General features: G+C 44.5%; 1 protein-coding gene across 4 annotated transcripts; it reads left to right on the top strand.

Annotated features, from left to right (window-relative positions):
* Nucleotides 1-303: 303 nt before the first annotated feature.
* LOC147905486 (uncharacterized) lies at nucleotides 304-21,809 on the top strand. Of its 4 annotated transcripts, none has more exons than XM_087380187.1 (8): nucleotides 304-664; nucleotides 2,160-2,227; nucleotides 3,397-3,541; nucleotides 3,729-3,835; nucleotides 3,933-3,983; nucleotides 4,127-4,192; nucleotides 21,072-21,126; nucleotides 21,481-21,809. In XM_087380187.1, the coding sequence occupies exons 1-7, from the start codon at nucleotides 373-375 to the stop codon at nucleotides 21,102-21,104; spliced, it is 762 nt and encodes a 253-aa protein (XP_087236313.1). In that variant the 5' UTR covers nucleotides 304-372; the 3' UTR covers nucleotides 21,105-21,126; nucleotides 21,481-21,809. The 4 variants fall into 4 exon arrangements, with proteins under 4 accessions (XP_087236313.1, XP_087236296.1, XP_087236305.1 ...); XM_087380170.1 differs by having other exon boundaries at nucleotides 21,000-21,126; XM_087380179.1 differs by lacking the exon at nucleotides 21,481-21,809 and having other exon boundaries at nucleotides 21,072-21,416.
* Nucleotides 21,810-25,042: the final 3,233 nt, after the last annotated feature.

The following is a 25,042-nucleotide window of genomic DNA, read 5'->3' as shown; positions in this document are numbered from 1 at the left end:
GTGGGAGCTGCAAGCTCACCGCCACTGGTGGGGGTGTCCTTGCTCGAGAGGCTCTCTCACTCAGCTCCACTTGCATGGGAAGGCCCTCTCACCCAGGTCCACTCACCCAGCTCCGAGCCCTCGAGTGGGTCATTGAAGTGACCTAGTCGGTCACCTATCAATCATGGGGGAGAGAGGATTGGCAATGCGAGAGGAGCTCACCAAGCTCCACTTGGCTCGTGCGGGTGCACTCGGGCTCCAATTGGGATTGACACATGGGATGACGTCATGTGTTGGTGTGAAGAGGGGGGGAATTCAGTTGATGGCCGTTGTGAGCTACCGAGCAAAATTTGGAAATGTTTTTGTGAATAGCTAGCTTCTACAGTGAGAGAGATGGTGCTTATTCATGTGAAGCAGAGTGAAGAGAGGCAATTTCTCTTCGAATGTCCAGCAATCCAAAGCGTCGATCTTGTCATCCGAGAGTTAGTTGCTATCCATAACTTGCAGCTTAGGATATCGCGCTTGCTGCAGGAAGGTGAACATCTCTGCCTTTACGGACCTTCTAGGCCTCCCTCCAGCGACGACAATGGCGACGATAGCGACGACGATGAGGCAGAGTCTAGCCAGAGGCTTCAACATGGTCCTTTTTACAGAAAAGACCCTGCACGACGACGTACTGGCGAAGGTTGGTCGAACAGTCCCGCGCAATTCATCGCCCATTTCAAGCTCGCCTGAGAATGGAATTTGTTCAATTAATAAAGGCAAATCGTCGAATGGGCCTCAAGGGGGTTGCTGTCCTCAGTTTGGATGGCCTTATATGCTACCAATGAATTCATGATGGAACTGTCAGATTCCGACACTAACGGATTTCACAGTGGAACTGTCCCCCTGTAGCAGCTTAAACCAGATAGATTGAAAGAGAATCTTGTTAAGAAGGCATCGTCCTGTCTGAGGCCTGCTTGCAGCATCTGTTCTCCGTGAGGCTTTGTTACAGGATAGCCCCAAAAAATGCAGCCCATCCTCCCTAGTAACTTGGCACAAAGGATGTATATCCATGTCCTCCTTGTCTAGATAGCAGCCAGGACTTCTATGCACAAGACTGAAAACTTTCAGACCGAACTTTATGCACAAACAAATCTGCAATGGAATGCTCTGTAGATGTTAATTAGGCCTTTTTTGGCTGTCAATCCACCTTTCCATGGAGATCTACATACAACTTGAATTTCTCATTTTTTCTGAGAGCTCAAGCGTAGTCAGCTCTGACACCAATCTGACATATATAAGAACTATAGAATTAAAAGTATAAATTTCATAAATCGGATTGAGCAGAAAGAGGACAGACAAACCATCACACTGGATTCCTTAACCAATGGAGATCAGGTTTGCCCAAGATGCATGCTTTCTTTTCAGCTGCTCAAAGTTCTCTGTCTTTAATATTGTGCTGACTGTGTGTGTCATGAGATGAGGAAGATGTTAGGAGCTAGAGGATTTCCATAAATAGCCAGAAATTGAAATGATACTTTCATGAAGGGATCCACCTGGCGTCCACTACCTGATTTGCCCCCAGAAAGTGGTCTAATTCAACTGCCACTGGAATCTAACATGTGGATCTCCGGGAACTAGTCCTAGATGTTTAACCAACAATGTCTTTCTAGAGTTTCTACTGAGGCATTGTTCCCTAGTGGGGATCATGGCCCTTATATTAAGCCATAACTAACAGGCAACGATTTGAGTACCCAAGTTGTTTTAAACCACATGAAACTATTTTAGTTATCGCAAAAATGGAGGTCTCGGCAGTGAAGAGAGCGGGACATCTATTTTGAGGCGATTCAATTCTCACATGTGATCAGTAACTGTACTCTGGGCAGGGGGTTTTCAGCTAATGACCAGGCCTTTCCTCTAATATAACGTAGATCTTGTAATTGAATTGTTGTATGGTGCGGCAAATCCTTCAACATAGTTTAGTCGATTTTGTACGTGGCACTATTATTTTAGCTAGGCTATTAATCAAACAGATAGTATTAGATCAGCACTAATCTTGTAATGAATTTGTATCATACTCATAGTTTTGAATTCCTGAGGAGACGCTATCAATTTTTTACTGATGAGTATTGAATGAATCATCCTACCCTCTGCTCCCCCTTTAATCTGAGGCACTTGTTGTTTCATGCTCTTCCCAGCTTGTGGTCCAGACGTTGCAGAAACTCTAAAAAAGACATTGGCAGAGGCAGGTGTGTGTGCTTCTAAGGTTTGTCCCAGCCTACTCTACCCTTCGGAGCTCTCTCTCTCTCTCTCTCTCTCTCTCTCACACACACACATGCATGTATAAATGCATGCAGACATTTTGCATACACAAAAGGAACACTTCTTGGCCTTCAATGATTTGTTTTAATTAATATTATCTGTTTTCGACAACAGCCTTACCCGCCCCCCCAACACACACACACACATGTGGATGCATGTATGAACAAATGCATGCTGACATTTTGCATATACAAAAGGGAAACTTCTTGGCCTTCCATGATCCTTGTTTGGACAGCAGTCTTACCCAAAACACAGCTCAAAGTCCCTCTCTCACGTGTACACAGACAGGCACACAGGCACGTATCTGGCATGAAGCATGTTTTTAACTGTTCTTGCCAATACAGAAACACTATAGCTCCTGTCATTATTTCACCTCATCTATGTGCATTGATACCTGATACTACACTCAGCAGGAATAAGAGAACTGGACCCAGAGAGCTATCTGACCTAGTGAAAACAATATCTACCTTTCTTCGTATCTTAAACACATTATATTTTTGTGATTGGGTTGTCAGCATGTGCGTATGGGATTGCCTTATATTGTGTTGCTGCAATGCATTTTTGTATCTCGATGTAGAACATATGATAAGTAATTGTATCATCTTCCTTAGGTCTATGTTGGACTTAGGGGTTCCTTTGTATGCCACTTGGTCTTTCCCCTATGCTAATGGCTGACATGGGCCCTCTCACACACTGCAAATTGGTGAAGAATATCTATACAGACAGTTTCTTACATTTGTATGCATCGTAGTAAGACCAGTGAACCAGCGAGTGTGTCATTTTCTGTCTGTGTGACCTATTTACATTACAAATAAGAAACAAATAATAAAACAAAATAAATGGAAGGGAAGGGAAAAAATGTTTTATGCAAGAAAAGTCTCCGACATGTGAGGCTTTGTGTATGCTTAATGTGCACTTTTTGGATGGACTTAGACTGTTATGCCTCCGTCCATATACTCATTATGCTATTTTCCAGACGAAAGTCCCACCTTGCTTCCACTCTGAGTTGCAATGCTGCTTCTTTTCTGAACTATGCATTTAAGAAATTTGACATTAATTCTCAGCATTTTTTCTAAAAGGGCAAATGGTACTGAAAATGATGGTTTCAAACAGGAGCAGGTGTTACATAGGGTACCACTTACTGCAGGTCCTTTGAAAGAGGTCATACAGAATGTGAGAGGGGCCGTAATGATATGTTTTCCCATGGGACTTCCACAGTATGATCCAGTCCACCAGTTATTGATCGGCACTTACAAAGGTTTAGATGTGCACAAAATGCCCCTTTCTTTGAAGTGCAAGGATTATGAATTAGATGCAAGTTACTGTCTGAAGTGGCCATCTTGCGAGTGAGCAGTGCTGCTGTAGCCAAACGCTAGATCATAAAATCTGATAGTAGTGCCCTATCTTGTTTATCCATTCCAGAGGCCTTTGTTTTCACTTTGCAGATGCGGACTTATTGGATCCAGACACATCACAGATGTGGTGGGCTGGCAAGGAATTGATGCGTGAGAAGAGGCTCTCTGACCATGTAGGCAAGAATGACAAAACAAAGGTACCGTAAAATACCTCAGCCTCATCATTACACTGTATCCTGCAAACTATCATATTCCTGTGTAATCTTGCATCCTTAACATTTTCAATGTATCTAGATAATAGCCAAGCTTCAAGTTAGAGGCCATGCTCCCCCACCACGTGAGCCTGTAAGTAATATGCAGTCTTGGAACTTTGAAAGCTCCTATTTTCTTGTCTGCATTGTCTGTTCTGTGTGACTGTCAAAGACAGTGCAATCATTTTCAAAAAAAAATCATAAGAATGATTCTTTTGCTTGGTACGATTGTTACAGCCTGTAGATGCAGAGACCCAGAAAGCAATGATGGCTTGGTATTACAAGCAGCAACAAGAACAAAAGGTACAGGTTTTGAACGGCAATGCACTTGTACAACATGAAATATATTGTGGTTGTGCTTGCAAAGATAATTTGTTGTTTAAGCTTGAAATGCTTCTCGCCTCTTTGACGCCTCCCCCAAGGTCCTTCATGTCCTCTTCTTCTTATCGGACCTCCTCTTCCCTTCTCTTTGGTATCAGTCTGCTCCTCTCCTTTTAGCTCTCATCATAGCTTCAGTGCTGTGTCCCAGCAAGCCTTCCTACTATAGCCTCCCTCCCACCCACCATTGCTTCTCATCTCTGGATCTTTGGCTCTGCCATCGTACCATAGTTTCAGCCCCTTGGGTCCCACTGTTGCATTAGAACCTTCTGCCATACTTTCTGTCCCCTGTCATTGCTGCTAGCATCCCCATCAGGTCCTGTCCAATTTTCTACTTCTTGTAGAGTCATGGAGGTAAGGAAGGTGGGGGAAGTAATAGCTGTTGGAATGGTCACCTCCCCATCTGTAAGCCCCCATATGAGGAGAGCATGGGGGAGGTGGACCTAGGGATGTATAGACTGCCAGATGGGCAGAGAATGGGGCTGCCATATGGGCAGCACATGAGCTGTCATTTGGACAGCACAAGAGACCTTGTGCAGAAGAGATGGCGGGGGCATGAAGCCCTGGATCTGACCTGGCAAGACGGAACTGCAGAGCAAGCGTACGGCCTGCAATAGGTGTTGAGATATCGAGCTCCACTCGCGATATGCCAGGGTGACCGTTGTGTATTTATGTCACCGACTTGTTAGCTGGAGATGCGGTTGGTACACCGCCCACGAATAATAGCTGGATGACAGCTATCCTTATCTACTCTAGTTTGTGGCTCAGTTAGTATGCCACCTTAGTTAGTTGAGTTTGGTTTGAGACCCACATATAGGGTTCTTCTATTTCTTTGTACTAGAGTTCTTTTGGCTTTCACAACTAAGAAGAGAAAAACTGTTTTCAGCCTCCACCTTTGTGTGTATTCCCCCATTTGTGCATGTGAGAAAGTCGCAAGTGAGACTCCTTCCCTCTCTCCCACTATCTTCACATGGTATCAGAGCCTTGTTCGTAGTAAGGAGCTCAAGAAAGCAAGCCAAGTTCGTGGTGTCCTGGTAAGAGGACCAGTGTTGCTTTCCTATTTCGAGTTTGGGAGCAAATCTCTGCAGGTAGCACGGCCAGAAGTGCAAGAGTGCACTGTCTCAGATTGAGACGCCCTTCGCGGTGTGGCGAGAGCGCAGTATATGCTGCGGGCAAGGGCTAAGCCCTTAGTGACTTTATTTTTCTGATTCGAGGCCATTTCGGGGCCCATTTTGAAGGCGGAAGTTCTTCGCAGGCACTCAAAAAAAGGCCCTATTTTAGATGTGCGACCACTGCGCGGCTAGTCGGTGAAAAGTTACCGCAGAAATTGCATCGTATGCCTGTGTGCAGAGATATTGGGAGTTGCAGATTCATGCTTGTTGCCTGTTGATGCAAAATCGTCACTAGGAAGTGATTGTGTGGTGAAATACCACTTTCGTCAGTTTTGCTGATCTGCCCGTGTGAGGCAAAAGCTGTGTTTTTTTGCAGTGGCAAAATATTTTGCAGTGTTCTGTAATGGCATCTGATTCTCTTTCACAGATTGTCACTGAAAAGCTTGACAAGAACAACTTCCAGGCATGGAAGTTTAGAATGACGAATTTCTTGATGGGAAAAGGCTATTGAGAGTTCATTACAAGAAATGAAGAAGAACCTGTTCTTCCTAATGTTCCCAATCAACAGGAAATGCAGGCATTCAAAGGATGGCATGAGAGAGCCAGGAAAGTTATGTACTGGCTGTCAATCAGTATTTCGGACTCCATGATTGTGCATATTCAGGATGCAAGTACGCCAAAGGAGGCATGGGATACTTTGGCAAAAATGTACAGCACAAATACGCAAGCTAGGAAAATGCAGCTCAAACAGGAGTTGCACAATGTTGTGCAGAGAGAAAATTTGAGCATAAACGACTACCACATGAAGGTGAAGAAAATTGCAGATGCACTTGCTTCCATTGAGTCGCCAGTGGAAGATGATGATCTAGTTTCTGTGACCTTGAATGGTCTAGGAAAGGATTATGCACAGTTCCGGACATCCATTGCCATCCGTGAAAAATTTCCTGATTTTGAAGAGTTGTTTGCTCTTCTAATTTCTGAAGAGCAGAGAAATGGGGGTGCATCTTCTTCAGCAGGAACTTCAAAAGAAACTGTCTTCTACTCAAATGCTGGCAGAGGTAGAGACAGAGGTAGAGGAGGCCGATCTGCAGGCCGTGGTAGAAATCAGAATATGCAGCAATCTCAAGAAAACCAGTCCTATGCAGGAGGACGTGGTAACTCTAGAGGCAGGGGGAGTCAAAGAGGCCGTGGTAGATGGCAGAGAGGCCAAAATGCAAACAGCAATGTTGAATGCTACTACTGTGGTAAAATGGGTCATATGGCTAAGGACTGCTACAAAAAGCGGAATGACATTATGAATGGAAAATTGCAGCAAGGCAATTATGCATCTTCCAGTAGACAGGGTGATGACAGAAATGAGCATCTATTTATGATGCAGCATATGACCAATTCTGTGACAAGTGCAGAAGAACGAAATGATGTGTGGTATGTTGACTTAGGTGCGTCAAACCACATGACAGGTCATGCAGAATGGATGCAGGATGCAAGGAAAATGAAAAAGCCAGGATTTGTGGAGATTGGTGATGATACTGCACATCCTATTGTGCAGATTGGTAAAATTCCTTTGTCTATGCAAGATAGGAAAAAGAAATACCTGTCCGATGTATTTCATGTCCTGAACATCACCAAGAACCTAGTTTCTGTTGGTCAAATGGTTGAGCAGGGCTTGCAGGTCAGATTTAATCCTCATGGATGCTTTGTTGAGGATATGAAAAATAACGGTCGCTTGATAGCAAAAGGAAAGAAGAAGGACAGGATGTTCACGTTGGATGCGGACATGCCTGAATTGAGTGCAGCAATGTTTGCACATGGGACCGGTGTAGTTGCAGATATTGATATCTGGCACAAACGCATTGGTCATGTTAATATAGAGCGACTTAAATCAATGCAAGCCCAAAATATTGTTGCAGGATTGCCTAAATTCAAGGTTGCAGAAATGCACAAGGTTTGTGAAGCTTGTCAATTTGGGAAATAGGCAAGGAAACCTTTTCCTAGGCATGTTCAAGAGAGTAAAAAGCCATTGGAATTAATCCACTCTGATGTGTGGACTACTAAAGCTGCATCTATTGGAGGCTGTCACTATTTTGTCACATTTATTGATGACTTCAGTAGAAAACTTTGGGTGTATTTTATGAAAAAGAAAAGTGAAGTGTTTGGGCACTTCAAAGCTTTCAAAGCTATGGTTGTTCGGGAGGATGCAGAGCCGCCCCCCCACCCAGCGACCCAGCTGGTACGCACAGGGTATTTCCAGGTTCTTTTTGCAGGCATTCTGGAAGGCCTTGTGGGAGAGCTGGCGGCCGCGGAAGATCTCATACTTCCTGTGGCTTCTTGCCCACAAAGGTCTTCCAGTGGGGAGCTGGTTGAGGCAGATAGGCCAGGACGGATGCTGTCAGATTTGCCATGCGGATGAGGAGTCACCAAAACACTGCCTGTGGAGCTGCACTCGCGCCCAGGAAGTGTGGAGGTGGACTTTCGGGCTTCTTACTCGCGCAGCACCAGAGCTAGGATTGATCACTTGGGGCGCGTTCTGTTGGTGCAGCACCGCACCTGGTCTTCATCATTTATTCGAGGCATGCCAGCAGGACCCCACTTTTCTTATCACACAGGGGACGTGGGGGCCGCTCGAGGGTATCCCGCAGCACCTAGCAGAGGCTGATATAGGAGTTCGGGAGAGGCAGCCAGTCTGGGAGATTATTAGCAGCATTACAGGGTGGCACATCTGGACCTCGCGCTACCCGCAGATCCTCGGTGGCACCTCCTTATCGACTGCCCAGATCATGGCGGAGATTTGGAGTGAGATTATTCATACCCTCAGAGGCCAGTGGGACCAGATTCAGGGAGACTCCCGGGCCGGTCAGGAGAAGCGGAGACGCTTCCTCCGGGCTTGGGACACACAGGGCCTCTTCTTCGAGCAGAGTACGCAGGGCCTTCGGTGGCACTACTCACCACCCCGATGGCTGTTCATTCACACTCGTCATATCCCTCCGTGAGAGCATGATTTATTATGCTACCTTTTAGGGCTGCGTCCGGTTTGTGAACGCAGCCCGTCAGCTATAAGCTGACCTCTTGTATCTTGTTCTCGAAGTAATATAATTAGCACTGTTTTTTCGGCAAAAAAAAAAAGCTATGGTTGAAAAAGAAACAGGCCTGCAGAAGGTTCTTGCAGGAGCATGGTATAAAGCAGCAATATTCATGCAGTCATACCCCACAGCAAAATGGAATTGCAGAAAGGAAAAACAGGCATATTGGAGAGGTATCTCGGACTATGCTAAATGAAAAAGATCTACCAGATCATTATTGGGCTGAAGCAGTTGCTACAGCAGTTTATATAATGAACAGGACTCCCACTGCAGCAATACATGGCATGACGCCAGAGAAGATGTATACTGGTAGGAAACCAGATATTTCTCATTTGAAAATTTTTTGTTGCATTGCCTATGTCCATGTGCCGGATGAGTTGAGGTCCAAGTTGGATCCAAAAGCTGAGAAGTACGTCTTTATTGGTTACTCTCTGCAGCAGAAAGGGTATAGATGCTATAACCCTTCTACTCGTAAGTTTACAGTAAGCAGAGATGTTGTTTTTTATGAGATGAGCAGTTGGTATAAACCAGTAAATGTGATGATTGATGTAGATGCACAAAATGGTAATGCTGCACAGAATTCACAGCAGCAATCACAAAATATCAGTGGACCTGCAGTGTCGTCTAGCAGTGGTTCACATACTTCGCCATGGACAAGCAGATTGAGATCAGGAGAATCTCCTCAAAGCAATGCAGAGAGTGGTATGCAGGTATCACGAAAAGGAAAAGAGAAGGTAGATCAGCCCATGTTTGATGTGAATGCAGGTCATTCTTGTGTGGATGGTGAATCCAGTGGCTCAGAACAGAGCATTGATGATCAGTTGGGTATTCTTTCTGTTGTTACACCTGGAGTAAGGAAGACCAGGGATGTTTTGAGAGCACCTGGAAGTGAGCCTATTTTGCACAGGTCTACCAGGGTTAGGTATCCTGTGGATAGGCTGAAATATGATGGATTTATAGCCATTCACTATGCCTATATGGTCAAAGTGATACAGGAACCAGAACCCACTTCTTTTCAGCAAGCCATGGGAAATGAAAAATGGGAGAAAGCCATGGATGAAGAAATGGATGCCTTGGATGCAAATGCTACATGGGAATTGGTGCCTTTGCCTAAAGACAAGAATGCAATTGGCTGTAAGTGGGTTTATAAGATCAAGCACAATGCAGATGGTTCTGTGAATAGATACAAAGCAAGATTAGTTGTCAAGGGGTATGCATAGACATATGGCATTGATTATGAAGAAACTTTCAGTCCGGTTGCAAGGATGGCAACCGTAAGAGCAGCCATTGCTATGGCTGCATCAAAGGGATGGTCTTTACATCAGATGGATGTAAAGAATGCCTTCTTGCATGGTGATTTGCAAGAAGAGGTCTTTATGGAGCAGCCAGCAGGTTATGTTCATGCTATTCATCCTGAGTTTGTTTGCAGGTTGAAGAAAGCCTTGTATGGCTTGAAGCAAGCACCTAGAGCATGGTCTGACAAGATAGGACAGTATCTTGTCACTATTGGCTTTCAGATTTTCAAGGCAGATTTCTCACTCTATGTGAGAAAAACAGAGAAAGGGATTATGCTGCTTGTCATTTATGTTGATGATTTGATCATCACAGGTGATAGTGATGAAGATATCCTTCATGTGAAAATGCTATTGAGGCAGAAGTTTGAGATGAAGGATTTGGGAGAGCTGCGTTATTTCTTGGGCATTGAGGTGATTAGATCACCAAGTGGGATACAGCTCTTGCAGAGGCAGTATGGATTGGACATGCTGTCCAAATATGGGATGACAGGCTGTAAGCCTATTTCAGTTCCTTTGGAGCAGAACGTGAAGCTGAGCACAGATGCAGGTGAGCTTTTGGAAGACCCTACTATGTACAGACGCATAGTAGGAAGTTTGATTTATATGACTATTACCAGGCCAGATTTAAGCTATGCTGTTGGATTGGTAAGTCAGTTTATGCAGGCTCCAAAGAAACCGCATTTGGATGCGGCTAGACGCATACTCAGGTATGTGAAGTCCACATTGCAGTATGGACTATTTTATGAGGCTGGGGTTCAGATACAGTTGCATGGATACACTGATGTTGATTGGGCTGGTAGCATTTCTGATAGACGATCTACCAGTGGATATGTGTTCTCTTTTGGGAGTGCTGCAGTCACTTGGAGCAGTAAGAAACAGCCTACAGTTGCCTTGTCGAGCACAGAGGCTGAGTACAGGGGTGCAGCAATGGCTGCATGTGAGGTAGCTTGGTTGCATAAGCTACTTTATGATATGCATCAGTCTACAGATGGGCCAGTTGTCATTTATTGTGACAACATGAGCAGTATACACTTGGCAAAGAACCCAGTCTTTCATGCTAGAACAAAGCACATTGAGGTGCATTATCACTATGTGCGGGAGAAGGTTTTACTAGGTCTTATTGATCTAGTTTATGTCAGCACAGAGGATCAGGTAGCTGACATATTCACGAAAGCATTGGGCACAGAGAAGCTGCGCAAGTTCAGAGACCTGCTTGGTGTGCAAGAATTGGGATTGAGCTCGAGGGGGAGTGTTGAGATATCGAGCTCCACTCGCGATATGCCAGGGTGACCGTTGTGTATTTATGTCACCGACGTGTTAGCTGGAGACGCGGTTGGTACACCGCCCACGAATAATAGCTGGATGATAGCTATCCTTATCTACTCTAGTTTGTGGCTCAGTTAGTATGCCACCTTAGTTAGTTGAGTTTGGTTTGAGACCCACATATAGGGTTCTTCTATTTCTTTGTACTAGAGTTCTTTTGGCTTTCACAACTAAGAAGAGGAAAACTGTTTTCAGCCTCCACTTTTGTGTGTATTCCCCCATTTGTGCATGTGAGAAAGTCGCAAGTGAGACTCCTTCCCTCTCTCCCACTATCTTCACAATAGGGCCGTGTGAAAGGCGCGATGACATCAGCAGGGTACGGCCCCACTGTACGGGGCTGTACAGAGGCCTACTGGATGAAAGACAGGGCTAATGGAAGCCTGGCTGAAGGCGGGATCTGTAGTGGCCAAAGGCGCCTGCATTGCAAGGCCTTTGTGCCTTGTATGGAGCCTGCAACAGGCGTGGAACAGGGCCAGCAGGTGGGCAGAGTGCCTGGGCCTATGGCGGGCTGCCACATGGCCAGGCGGGTCTGAAGGACAGCCCCCAATCAGGTCTGTTTACAGACTGGGGGGGGGGGGGGCAGACTGGTCGGCCCAAACAGACCAGCCAGTCAACGCATTTAGGGCTGGCTGGTCGGTTGGTTCAAGGGGGCCTTATGCCCTATAAAAGGAGAGTCCCTGGGCCTCATTTTATATCCAACCATTCAGCAAGGAAAGGAGCAGACAGGAGCAGCCAGAAGCCACTCCCTTGTTCCTCACACTGGGGGTGAAGGAGAGTGGAAAGTGTGCTGTAGACTGAGTTGCCTAGAGGCTGGACCTTGGGGCAGCAAGGTGTTGTGATCAATCATCATCTGGAGCAGCTAATCCACTAGCAAAAGGAGCAGCAGCTTGGGCCTACATTCAAGAGGAGAAAGAAGTACCTTGTGCTGCAGACCTAGCTCACAGGAGGTGCCCACCTAGGCTGGTTTCCAGACAGCAAGGTGGAGAGGATCACTCTAGACAGAGTGTCTACATTTGCTCGAGGTGGAGCACGCGGGCTCAGAGATCTAGAAGTGCTTGATATCTAGTAGGAGAACCTTTTGGTATTGTATCGTGTCCTAGTTTTTGGACGGACGGAAATATAAAGTGTTGCTTCTATATTTGTGTCTGAGCATTGTCTATTTACTGGCTTGCACATCTATGCACATTAAGTTAAGAATCCCTATAAAGGAGATTTTTCCTCTATGTATCCAAATATGTATGTATATTTTAGAGAAATAAAGTGCTGTTTTAGGTTTATTTCTTTACAAAAATTTGTGTGTATAGTTGTTGAAATCTTTTAGTCATGGAAGACAATTCATGTTTATGTGATTTGAATTTGAATGTGATTCATGAGAAATCTGATTTATTTTCTCTTGCCTTGTGCAACGTACTTCATGAGCATAAATGAGAGATATGTTTGTTTGTGTTTTGGAAACCAAGCACTTTGTTTATTATTTGTTGGGCTGAGCCTTAGTCATATGGAATTGAATTTCCACACCTTGTTGGAAAATACTTAACACACTGCCTTCTAAATTTAGAAGCATTCCTTCAATATTGAGCAAGAAGGAATTTGGATTTGCTAGGTTGGGACCACCTCTCATTTAATTCAAATCGTAGAGGGAGATGTAATTAACTTCTCATGGATGAGAGATTGTGAAAGGTTATGTTGGTGATTTGAATTTTGGCATGATACAAGAGATGGCATCTCTAACACCCCCTCTTAGCTCCTGGATCATCGATCATCCTGAGGGAGCTGGAACGGTCTTCAATCAGGTGTTGTGCCAAGGGCTCGGTGAAGAGGTCCACCTTGTTGTCCTCCGTCTTGCAGTAGATAAGCTGGATCACATCAGCAAGCACCTTCTCCTTGACATAATGGTACTGGATCTCAATATGTTTGGTCCGTGCATGGAACACTGGGTTACGAGCAAGTGCAATGCAGCTCTGATTGTCACTGTGAATGATGGGCGGGGACATCTGCGGGAACCCAATCTTCCCAAGTAAACGGCAGAGCCAAACGACCCCACAAGTAAGCAGCACGGTAACTCAGCCTCGATCGAAGATAATGCTATAGTGGGTGCCTTTTACTGCTCCAGGTGATAGCTGTTGAGCCCAAGGTAAAGCAATAACCAGTGGTCGAATGACGAGTATCTGACTCTCCTTCCCAATCTGATTCACTCCAGCCTCGTAGCTGGATCCTGGACTACTACCCTGACTAATAGAAAACCCTTGATTGCGAGAACCTTGAAGAAACCTAAGGATCCTCATACTAGCATCCCCGTGAGTCTTCTTTGGTGTGTGCATGAACGAAAGTAGTCCAATGGAGTAGCACAGATCCAATCTAGTATTAAGGAGCCATATCAATTATCCAAGCAACTGTCGATACTTGCTGGCATGCATTGGCTCACTAGGATCATACTTAGACAGTTTGGTACTAGGGTCCATGGGTGATGAGACGGCACGAACTGTCATGTGAAAAGCTTCTAGAAGCTCCTAAGTATACCGCTTCTGTGACACAAAGTAGCCTTCCTGGCCCTACCAAATCTCCAATCCCAGGAAGAAGTGCAGGAGCCCGAGATCCGTATCTCAAAGGCCCGAGAAAGGGCGGCCTCTTTCTCGGATATATGAGCTACGTGACTACCTGTAATGAACAAGTCATCCACATACAAAATCATCAGGGAATTGAGACTATTCTGTTGGAAGATGTACAGATTCGGATCAGCTCGGGACCTCTGAAATTGCTTCCGTACAAAGAAGTCATCTATCTTCTGGTTCCAGGATCGGGGAACTTGCTTGAGCCCATATAGAGCTTTATTCAACCAGCAAATCATCCCTGCTGACTTGGTAAATCTTGGAGGTTGTTCTACATAGATCTCTTCCTTCAGATCACCATTGAGAAAGGTAGATTTGACATCCATCTGGTAAATCGGCCATTGCTTACGAGCAGGAACTGCTTGCAGCATTGCCGGAGATTGACCATCCTGGCAATAGGAGAAAAGGTGTCATCATAATTGATCCCAGGTCGTTGTGAGTCTCCTTTGGCCACAAGACGGGCTTTATGTTTATCCACAGTACCATCTGATGCATACTTGGTCTTGTAGACCCATATGACACCAATGACTGAACAGCGCTTGGGTCCTCAGTTCCCATTTCTCAGTGGAGTCTAACTACAGCTCCATGGCCTTCTTCTAGTGCATTTGAGAAAGTGCTTCTTGACAATTGAGGGTTCTTTGTCTTTGAGAATGCGGAACATCAAGGAGTAGTTAACCTAGAGCGGGCCTGCTTCCCGAACCTTCTCCTTATTCTGGTGGAATCTATGTGGACCATCCTCTTCTCAAAGCCATGAAGAGAGAATATATGTGATGCTGGAGTCATCGGAGAGTTTCAATCAGCCATCGGGGTACTTTTTGAGAGCCGGACCCTGAACTTTCCCCATCTGCCTGAGGAGGTGGGAATCATCGGGGTCACAGTCCGAGTCACTCTCGGTTTGAGGATCTAGAACAGCTACTGGTACTTGAGGAGGTTCAGGACTATCATCACCACTATCATCATCAACTGACGTTGTAATAAGAGGTGGCTCTGCTTCAATCATGGGAGAAGGAATATGTCCATCACATACAACATCCCTCTGAGAACAATCTCCTACCTCAAAGAGTCATACAACCTGTAACCTGTTGACTGAGAATTGTGACTCACAAATATCATTTGGGTGGACTTGTCACTTAGCATCCATCTTCCCTCTCTGTTTCTTGGGAATGTGAACAAAGGCATCACACCCAAATACGCGGAAATAGGATACATCTGGTTTCTTCCCAAGATAAGCCTCGAAGGGAGTAACCTTAGGAACAGAAGAGGTTGGAGAACGGTTAAGGATATGTACTGCTATGGCTGTGGCCTCAGCCCATGGGAAGGAACCTCTCGGTGCACGACCATGGTTCGAGACATTTCCACCATGGTTCGGTTCTTCCGCTCATATAGCCCTTCTTCAAAGGCAAATGCCCTTCGTTAATGACCAAACCTGCTTCTAAAAGCGGTTTTATGCACATCCTCGGCTCTAATCCGGATCTGATGATAGCCGCACTTAAGATCTATCTTGCTGAAAATCACGGCTCCATGTAATGCATCTAGCAAATCATCAATCCGAGCCATCGGATACCTGTGCTTAACAGTGATATTATTCAATGCTCTGTAATCTATACAGAGGCGAAACGTATCATCCTTTTTCCTCTTTAATATCACTGGTGAAGCAAAAGGTGAGAAACTTGGTTGAATCTGCCCCAACTTGAGGTATTCTTCCAGTTGCCTACGCACCTCCGCTTCTTCAGTAAAACTCATTCTATAGGGAGGTCTATTTACAGGTTCTGCCCCCGGGATCAGTTCAATCTTATGCTGAACTTTCCGCTCTGGAGGTAACCCATAAGGTAGTTCATCCCTAAAGCATTCAGAGAACTCCTCTGTTATAAGATTAGCCAGCTTGGCCATCTCATCACTTTGCGTAACATCAGTGCTAGTCGAAGAATCATTCACCGACTCTACCGATGCGGTGCAAAGGTATAAAAACTCTACTTGAGCCTTTCTGATTTCCATTACGGAAACCAACGGTCCCTGAGGTATATCTTTTCCACCTCGCAAGACATAAAGCACATCATTCATCTTGAATTGATATACGTGCTTTTTCCAATCAATGGCTGGATTCTTCCTAGAATGCCACGCCATTCCCAGGGCTATATCCGCATGAGCAAGCTTGGTTATTTCAAAATCAAGCTTCTCAGTATAGTCCTGAATCTGAAGCTCCAACTGGGTAACCCTTTGGTCCCATACTTCAGTTGAACTTCCATCAGCCATCCTGACTGTATACGCATAGTCAGATGGACTTGTCTTTAATTTCAGCCTCTTCACGAGCTTGGAGTTAATCACATTGTGAGTTGACGCTGAGTCAAACAACACAATGACATCATGACTGGCCACTTGCCCTTTCATTTTGATTAACTCCGTATCATTGAAGGCTGTATACCCCGTTGCTGCGGGCTTAGATAGGATGTTATCAGGTGCACTCGTCACTAACTTAGTAACAGACACACAGCACAAACAAGGTACTAACCTCTGAGAAGATCCCGCTAGCTGAATCTGCATCTCTTCCGCTCTGGGACTTCCCTGCATCTCCACGTCGCACTCTGAGATCACCATCTCAGCCATCCGACGATCTTTATTACGTGGACAATCTCTCCACTGATGAGGTTGAAGGCAACCAAAGCATAAGCCTTCTCTCCTCGCTTTTTCCCTTTGTTCCGGGTTCAAGGGAGACTTAGACCAAGCCCGGGCTGCCATTGGAGTTACTTTTCTCTTCACTCCAATGGTGGTACTTGGTTTAGGAGTTTCAGCCGGTCTCGCCTGCTTGGCTTGACCACTCGGCTGCGAACCACTCCCTCTACTAGTCCACTTCTTCTTAAACCCAGATTTCTTCGGATACCCATACTGGGTTCCGACCTGTGCAAACCCACTTGGCTTGCTGCCCTTGGCATCCTCGTAGTTCAAGGCTATAGCTATTGCATCATCTAGCGTGTTCGCGTACTTAGCCCGAACTTCCATTTTTATTCGATCATTCAATCCAAATATGAAATCTTTCACTTGGATTGATTGAGGCAGGCGTTCGTCAACCTTCATTACACTCTCTCGAAACTTATCAGTGTATTCTGCCACTGATAAATTTCTCTGACGCAGGTTCCTATATTGATCCCAAGCTCGGGATGCCTCGTCAGGAGGTAAGAAGTGTTTTCTGAACTCTCTTTTAAACCCCTCCCAGGTAGTGGATGCTATACCGTCTTTTTGTTGTTTAATCCACCACCGATCCGCAGCCTCACTAAACATATGGGTGGCCTCGCGGATCTTTTTGATGTCATTTCTGATCTCACAAATGGCGAACGCCTCGTCCCATTTGTGTAGCCAGGTCTCAATGACATCGGAGCTACGGTCGTTCATCCGACCAGAATACTTTTCCGGTCTGTAATTAGCAATATTTGGCGCTTTAGCCTTCCTAGGCTCGACCGTATGGACACTAGACTCCGGTTCCATTGGAGCCTTTCCCTTCTCCTCTCGAGAAGGTCTGGCAGACATACTCTGTAGTACTCTCCTAAGTTCGGACTGCCCTGCATTGGCTTGTAACTGCTGTGCTAACAACTGTTGCAAGGCATCTTCCAGCAATGCAATCCTGCCAGATAACGTATGAGCTACTGGGCGCGATCCCTGCTGGGTCGGCCGGACTCCTGATTCACCGTTTTTGGTGATGCCCTTCGGACTTACCAATGCTCCAGCGACCTTCGTCATGCTTATGAACGATTTACTACGTCCGTATATCGGAAAGTTCGTAGTACATTTTATTGACGATATCTTGATATTTAGTAAAAGTATTACTGAGCATCGTGAACACTTAAGGATAGTGTTCAGTACTTTGAGGAAAGCCAGTCTTTATGTGAATAAAAAGAAAACTATACTGCGTATGGTTAGGCTTGAGTATCTAGGGTTCATAATTACTCCACAGGGGGTAGAAATGGATCCGAAGAAAGTGGCTGCGATACTAACTTGGCCAATCCCTCAGAGTCTGACCGCGTTGCGATCATTCTTGGGATTTGTCCAGTTTTATAGAAGGCATATCAAAGGATATTCCGAAATAGTATCGCCATTGACTGATCTGACCTCATATAAAGTACCTTTTATTTGGGGACAGAATCAACAGGAAAGTTTTAACACCATAAAACAAGCTGTGGTCTCAGGACCGGTGTTAAAAATAGTTGATCCCCAGAAACTGTTGTTCCTAGAAACCGATGCAAGTGGCATTGCGGTAGGAGCAATCCTCCTTCAAGAGGGAAGGCCAGTAGCCTTTGAAAGCAAGAAGCTTTCTCCCTCTCAAAGGAATTAGCCAACTCATGAATTGGAGTTGTATGCAGTTCTCTGAAACATTTTTGTAAACAACCTGACTTGAGGGGCCGCCAAGCTAGGTGGGCAGAGCTCATGCAGGAGTTTAATTTAACGATTCGGTACCGAAGAGGAAAAGACAATAAGGTTGCTGATGCGTTGTCTCGCATTATGCACAATCTGAGTTTCACGGTATTAGAGAGTGCTCTAATGACCGAGATCAAAGAAACTCAGAAGGTGGACGAGTTTGTCCAGAGCTTATGGCCTAAAGCTCGTGTGTTAAAACCCGGGGAAAATGAAAAGGATGACCTGGCATCCAGAAAGGGCCAAACTTATGCAAGATATACCATAAGGGATGGTATGCTAGTTAGAAATGGCAAGGTTGTAGTACCTGGTCAGAATGATCTCAGGCAGAGAGTCATTCGACAATGCCATGATAGCCCGTGTGCGGGACATCCAGGTGTCGAGAAGACATATGATCTCGTGAAGCGAGATTTCTTTTGGCCAAAGATGAAAAAGCATATTCATGAATATGTGACACGGTGTTTCTCGTGTCAAGTAAGTAAGGCCGAGCGGGTGAAGCCACCCGGACTTTTACAGCCCTTGGAAATACCACTAAGTAAGTGGGAGAGCATTTCCATGGACTTTATTGTAGGGTTACCTGCAACACAAGGAGGGTATAATTCTATCCTTGTGGTGGTTGATCGTCTAACCAAGATGGCTCACTTCATTCCGACTAGAGAGTCTATTAGTGCCCCGCAAGTAGCGGATTTGTTTATTAGACATATATTTCGTCTGCATGGATTTGCCTAGATCCATAGTGTCAGACAGAGATGTCAGGTTTACCGGTCACTTTTGGACAGCGGTATTTGAGACACTAAGGACTGAGTTGGGAATGAGTAGTGGGGATCATCCTGAGACGGATGGTCAGACGGAGAGAGTCAACCAGACTTTAGAGGATATGCTGAGGGCATATGTGTCATTGAGGCAACATACATGGGACAAGTGGTTGCCATTGTTGGAGTTTGCCTACAATGATAGAAAACATTCATCTACTGGGTTCAGTCCGTTTGAACTGAACTATGGTTATAGACCAGCCAATCCGACTATAGTTGGAGTACCTCAGAAAGTGCCTAGTGCCGCGAACTTTATAGTTCAGATGCGGGAGATGCTAGCACTTGCGAGAGCTAACATCCGCCAGGCTATGGATAGAGCCAAGGTGTATGCGGATGAAAATCGGTCTATAAGAGTATTTGAAGAAGGAGAAAAAGTTTTTCTCAGAATTCCTTCGCACTCGAAGTCGTTGACTTCAGGAGAGTGTGCTAAGTTATCACCTCGATACTGTGGGCCGTGGTTAATTCTGAAAAGAATAGGCAGTGTAGCCTATAAATTAGAATTGCCACAGGGGTGTAAGGTGCACCCGGTTTTTCATGTTTCACGTTTAAAGAAATTTTTACATACTGGTGACTCACTAATCGAAGGTGTGGTTTTGTTTCAGGAGATAGAGGATATTGCAAGGCGCAAACCAACAAGAATCCTGGACCGAGGAACAATGCAAATACGAAATCGGAAGATACCCACGGTGTTGGTTGCATGGCATGGTCAGCCTCTATCCGAAGCTACTTGGGAATCCGTATATCAGTTGCGGAGAGTGTTCCCAGACTTTATCATCGAGGACGCTGATGTCTGAAGAGGGAAGGAATGTTACGCTCTAGCCGAGGTAGCATGACCTCGGAAGAATCAGTCGACATTTCCCTTATAGGATCTATCTTTGTAATATGTGTGTTTGCGCTTTATGTAAATGATCGGGAGGGATTAATGTCAAGGTCCTAGGTGAGGGCTGATAGCACCAGACTAGATAGATCTGAGACCAAGGGCCTAGTGCAAAGATTGTGCCTAGGGGCAAGGAATTAAATGCATCCCAAGAGAGGGGTGAAATGTTGCATTAGGAAGGCCCTATATGGATGACATGTGGCATCTAGATCTATCTAGGGATTTGGGGTCTGTCAAGGCTAGTGAGAGAAGATAAGGATGTGGATTTTTACGTGATTTTTGTACAGCTCCGTCTCTCTCTTGCTTAGCAGTCTTGGCAGAGTTGGCTGGGAGGAATATGAAGGTGCTACTCCCGTGATTAGGCAGGGGAGAACAGAGGGGAAGAAGAAACGGTGTTACATAATGGAGCGCAGATGCTTTTTGAGATAGACTTAAAGTGTGCATAGCATCATATTCAGCACCGCGAAATAGATTTTGATAGAGAGGTGCAGTATGAATTCATGATCATGCCTTGTGGTTTCAGAGGTGCACGGGCCAGTTTTAATGATGTCATGGGTGTTCAAGAATCCCATCGGCAAATGATCTCTGTGTTTCTTGATGACACTATTATTTCAAAAGATCCCACTTAACATGAGCATCACCTTAGGCAGGTCCTCTAGCTCTTGGAAGAAAATCAGCTGTATATCAATTCCAAGAAGTCCAATTTCGTTTTGGAGGAAGTACACTATTTCTATTATTAGTCTCTCTGGTATCCAGTTAGACATTGTCAAGGTCAAGGACATTGTGAAATGGGAGGTTCCCACCAGGGCACAAGGGTACGCATGTTTATTGGTATTTGCCAGGCCTACCGAAGCATATCGAGGACTTGGCAAAACTTGCAGTGCCTATACTAACCTGCTGAGGAGCGACGGCCAGGAAAGCAGCCCATCTGCTTCACTCCAGAAGCACTTATGGCCTTCAATTTATTGAGGGAAGAAGTAACCACACCCCATGCTTGGCTTTGGCTCAGTGGGATTAGCCATTTGATGTGATGACCTATGGTAGCGACTATGCCTCCTGAGCATTACTCGAGCAACATGGTCATCCCATCATGTTTAAAGGATGCAAGTTGATACCAGCCGAAACTTCTTTTTTATTCATATCCTTAAAACATGGAAGCATTTCTTGTTTGCAGAGAGAGAGAGAGAGAGAGAGTTTATAAATGCATTACTGTTATGCAGAAGCTAGAGGAGGACGAAGATGACTCGCATACAAACTCTTCATGGTCTGACCCTAAGGCTCTAAAATGTCAGTTTCAGGGCACGTCTTGCATACGCTACAAATGAAGACAGGAGTGAATTTCTCAAGGTAACAATACCCATGACATGCCTTAAAACTATTATAAATTGGACTGTTGTTTGTAGACTTTTATGTTGGAAGCCAGAGCACATTCTATTATACGATTGGATAGAGTTGAGTACTTATTTCCTCTCTATCTCTTTTTTCTCTCTTTTCCCCTCTCTTCTCTTATTTCCTCTCTATCTCTAGCATATATCTTGAGAGGCTCGAGTGACTGAAAACTAGCATCTACAGTAATGAATCACTGTTTACAATATGCTGGTCTATTTCACTTTTTACAAATTTGGTCCAAGTTACCTGTTCATGTCTACTCTTATTGCTATAGTTCACGACTGCATTTGATCAATGCGGATGTTTGTACAGATGACCTCTTCATATGTCTCATCAAACAGTTGGTTAAAAATTAAACCTGGTGAACAAAAGAGGCTATATTCGTCTCATCAAATAGTTAATCAGAAAGAACATGGTGAACAAAGATGCTCATATTTGTACTTGGTCTCCCTATGGCATCAGATGGTTTTTTTTCACTTTCTTAACGCTGTAGGGCGACTCCAGTGCTTGCTAGAGCCCTTCAGTACTTCTGAACTTGCCTTTCTTTATAAAGGAAAAACTAGTCTAATTTGGAGTAGCTGATACGATCATAACAATGCAGCAGCAGCAGCAGTGTTACTTATGAGGCATGGTTTTTGACTCACAAAGCCCCCGTCTTGCTTGAAACTTTCAGTTGACCTGTAAGATGCCCAAGGAGGTGTTTATATCCAAAAAAACCTTACCAAACTATGTTTTGTCATTTATGAGTGAATATGTCGTTCATATGATAGTAGATAAATTTTCATATTTAATGAGAGTACTTTTGAGCTATTTTTATTGTCAGTAAGGCAGGCAGCATGTCTCCTCAAACCTATTCCAAGAAAAAGAGCTAGGTTTTCCGAAGTTACAAGTCTTAAATTTTTCTCTTTGTAGGGGACCTCCACAAGAGATAAGCTGCCTTTCTCAAACTGAAAACCCTATAACGATACATTGAAAATTTTCCGTGACTTTAAGTAGAGTATGAGCTGCTGTTAAATGTTCAGTAACTGGATGGAAAATAGCTACCTTTCACAAGTGCAAGTTGTATATCCAGATTTTAGTATGGACTTTCCACCAACAAAGCTATGTGAACTGTTTGTCTTCTCAAAGAGAACGTGTACAGTTAACTATATGTTGAGGTTTCAAATACATGTGTCATTGATGCAATCCTGGTCTCCACACAGCTTGAGACATGCATTTTCATAACTTGTTGAGAATTTGTAAGGTATATCTTCCAACGAATTGCTTGAACTGCCGTGATCCTTACTCCTTTTGCTTAATTTGATTTTGTTATAAAGTCCGATCAAAGCAAGCAAGATCTAGTGAGAGCAATAGTTTGCCAGCAGTCCCTAAGTTATGCTTAGACCATTGTTATATTTTCATTTCTAACAGTGTGTTCTTTGTGTTAAGACAAGAGGGTGAGGTTGCATGCATGAAAGCATGAAAACTTATCGAAACTTGCTAGTGATCTTGACAGTGGTAATTGTATGAGTGTAGCACGTGAAAAAACTTGCATAAGTTAATTTTGCCTTAAAGTTGTAATGAATATTGTCAGGAGTTCTATTGCAATGTGCTTCCGAACATTTTAAAGGTATATAGCTTGCTGATTATGTATGTTTTCAAGAATAGAAATGAGAATAAACCATTATATGAAAAAAAACAAAATGGTTTGATAGAAACCATTGAAAAACGTGAAATGAGCCTTCAGTTGCTTGGAGAAAACCATTGTGATATGGAAGCTACTATAACAATTATATGCAAAAAGCCACAATGGCTTTGATAGAAGCCATTAGAATATGAAGATGGAGAAAGCCATTAGAATGAAGACGGATAGTAATTTGAGTGCCGTGGGGCGAAAGTAATGTGAGTTGGGAGTTATCCTCTTCTTTTGAAATATATGTATGCAAGTGTGTGGATAATTCCAAGTTGATGTTATGCATGACATCCATTCATTACTTTATTGGTTGCCTTCAAACTTACACTTATTTTATTGGAACACCATGAGGGGCCTTGAGGTATCGTCTAGTGATTTTGATGACATTTAAGAATCACTTGAGAGTTTTGTCAACCTTTGGTGTGGCCACGAAAATTGGTGTTTGACTATTAAGGAAGGGCATGTGCTAAAGCAAATGGGCAAATAAATATTATCCATAGCATACAATCAACTTGGCTAGGGGGTTGAGACAATTCGTTGTTACTTTACACGAAATTGGTTATTGCATCCTAGGGAGTTGTAGCATGGTTCTCCTAGATCCCTGTCCAGGTTCATGCTACAAATAGCTTGAACACTCATTTACTTTAAGAATAGCTTGTCGCATTCCCCCCAAGGTGCGGATGTGGCTTGTTGTGATGTTGCATGGATGGCCCATATAGAAGGGTGGAGATGTTGTAAGAAGGGTGAAGGCCCTTATGTCAAAGTTCGACCTTTAAACATTGTGCCTCTTTGATGGTGATGTTAGTTGATCAGGTCAGTTTAATATTTCTTGTAGTGTGGCCAAATGCAATTGAAACACATCACTGCTATTGATGAATCGTAGGAAAGACTAGCAGATATCATCTTCATGTGCCTTGTTGAGTACTCATCCTATTGTACAATGGAGGTGTCATTATGGTTTTCAACCTTGTGAGTGACTATCATGAGATTGAAACTGCACTATGTTGTGTTTTTAGAGGTTGAGTTTGGGAATGTTCCTAGATTCATCTAGGTATATGTCATTAAGTGCGAGTGTGGAGGAGGAAGAGTTTAAGTACTCGTACTTTTGGGTTGAGGGTCCAGTCCATGCCAAAAAGGCCCACTACTTTGATCCTCTGTCACTCGAGCAAGTCCAAAGCCCCATCCAACTCTGGTTACCATTTGTCTTTGGCTGTAGAGGCCTCCTAGCTTCTCTTTCTAGTGCTTGGAATGGAAGGATCCATTGGCATGGTGCAGATATTGAATCCTCAAGGACAGCCTTGTCAGCCTAGAGAACTATCTATACCAACAGCGATTAAGACCTTGTGCAAACTCTTCATGCAGACTCAGGGATGGTGGAGTATATCTCTAGTGTCCACGTGCGTACCCCCCTCAGATGGGTGAGGGCTTGTGCTCATGCCTTTGTCCAATGGAGAGAGGGCTCCATGTTATGAACTATCTAGCTTGGCTACTATCCCATTACACCCAACCAACGTGTGTTCGTTGCCTTAGCATGAAGCCCTTCTGATCTCGAACTTGTGGATGTAATAAGAGGGCTACCGCTCAAACTCCTCACAACACTTGAGGGCTGGCCCAAATAAGTCTCCTAGAGAAACGCAGTCAAACGCTACCTAGGCTCCTCATTAGTGGTGAGCCCTTCCTTGTGAGGGGGGCTCTAAGAAGATCCATTGATGAGACTGTTGCCATTGGCCTCTTCTGCGGGGGGGGGTGTTCCAAAGAATCCCTCTCTGATGTAGGAGCTTCTAAGGCTCCAAACTTGGGGTGAGACCTAGCACTACCAGCTTGACCAAAAGGGCTCTACTTTGCATCTCTAGGTCTATGATACCAAGTCCTCCCTCACTTGGGGCAAGATCTCCATCTGCTAGGCAACCTTGACTCTAGTGTTCCTCATGATATCTGATCCTGTCCACAAGAAATTGTGCACCAAGAACCTGAGCTGTTCCATGCATCCCTTTTGAAAACACTAGCACAAGGCTACGTACCAAGCCATGGCCAAGAGGACTTGGTTGGTCATCAGGGCCCTCCTTACAAGGGGGAGTTTCATCAAGCTCCAATACAAAATCTTGCACCGCACACTATCTAGCAATAGGATCCACCGAAAGACAAGAGTGGCCCCTCAGTCCAAGATTTCTTGAACCTCCTTAATTGTTGTCACAGAGTTGG

The sequence above is a fragment of the Dipteris shenzhenensis genome, chromosome 1, assembly GCF_047967505.1.
Source record: "Dipteris shenzhenensis isolate YYH24624 ecotype China chromosome 1, Dip_SZ_1.0, whole genome shotgun sequence".
Taxonomy (NCBI): domain Eukaryota; kingdom Viridiplantae; phylum Streptophyta; class Polypodiopsida; order Gleicheniales; family Dipteridaceae; genus Dipteris; species Dipteris shenzhenensis.
The sequence above is the reverse complement of the archived record's forward strand: the minus strand, read 5'-3'. Positions and strand labels throughout refer to the sequence as shown.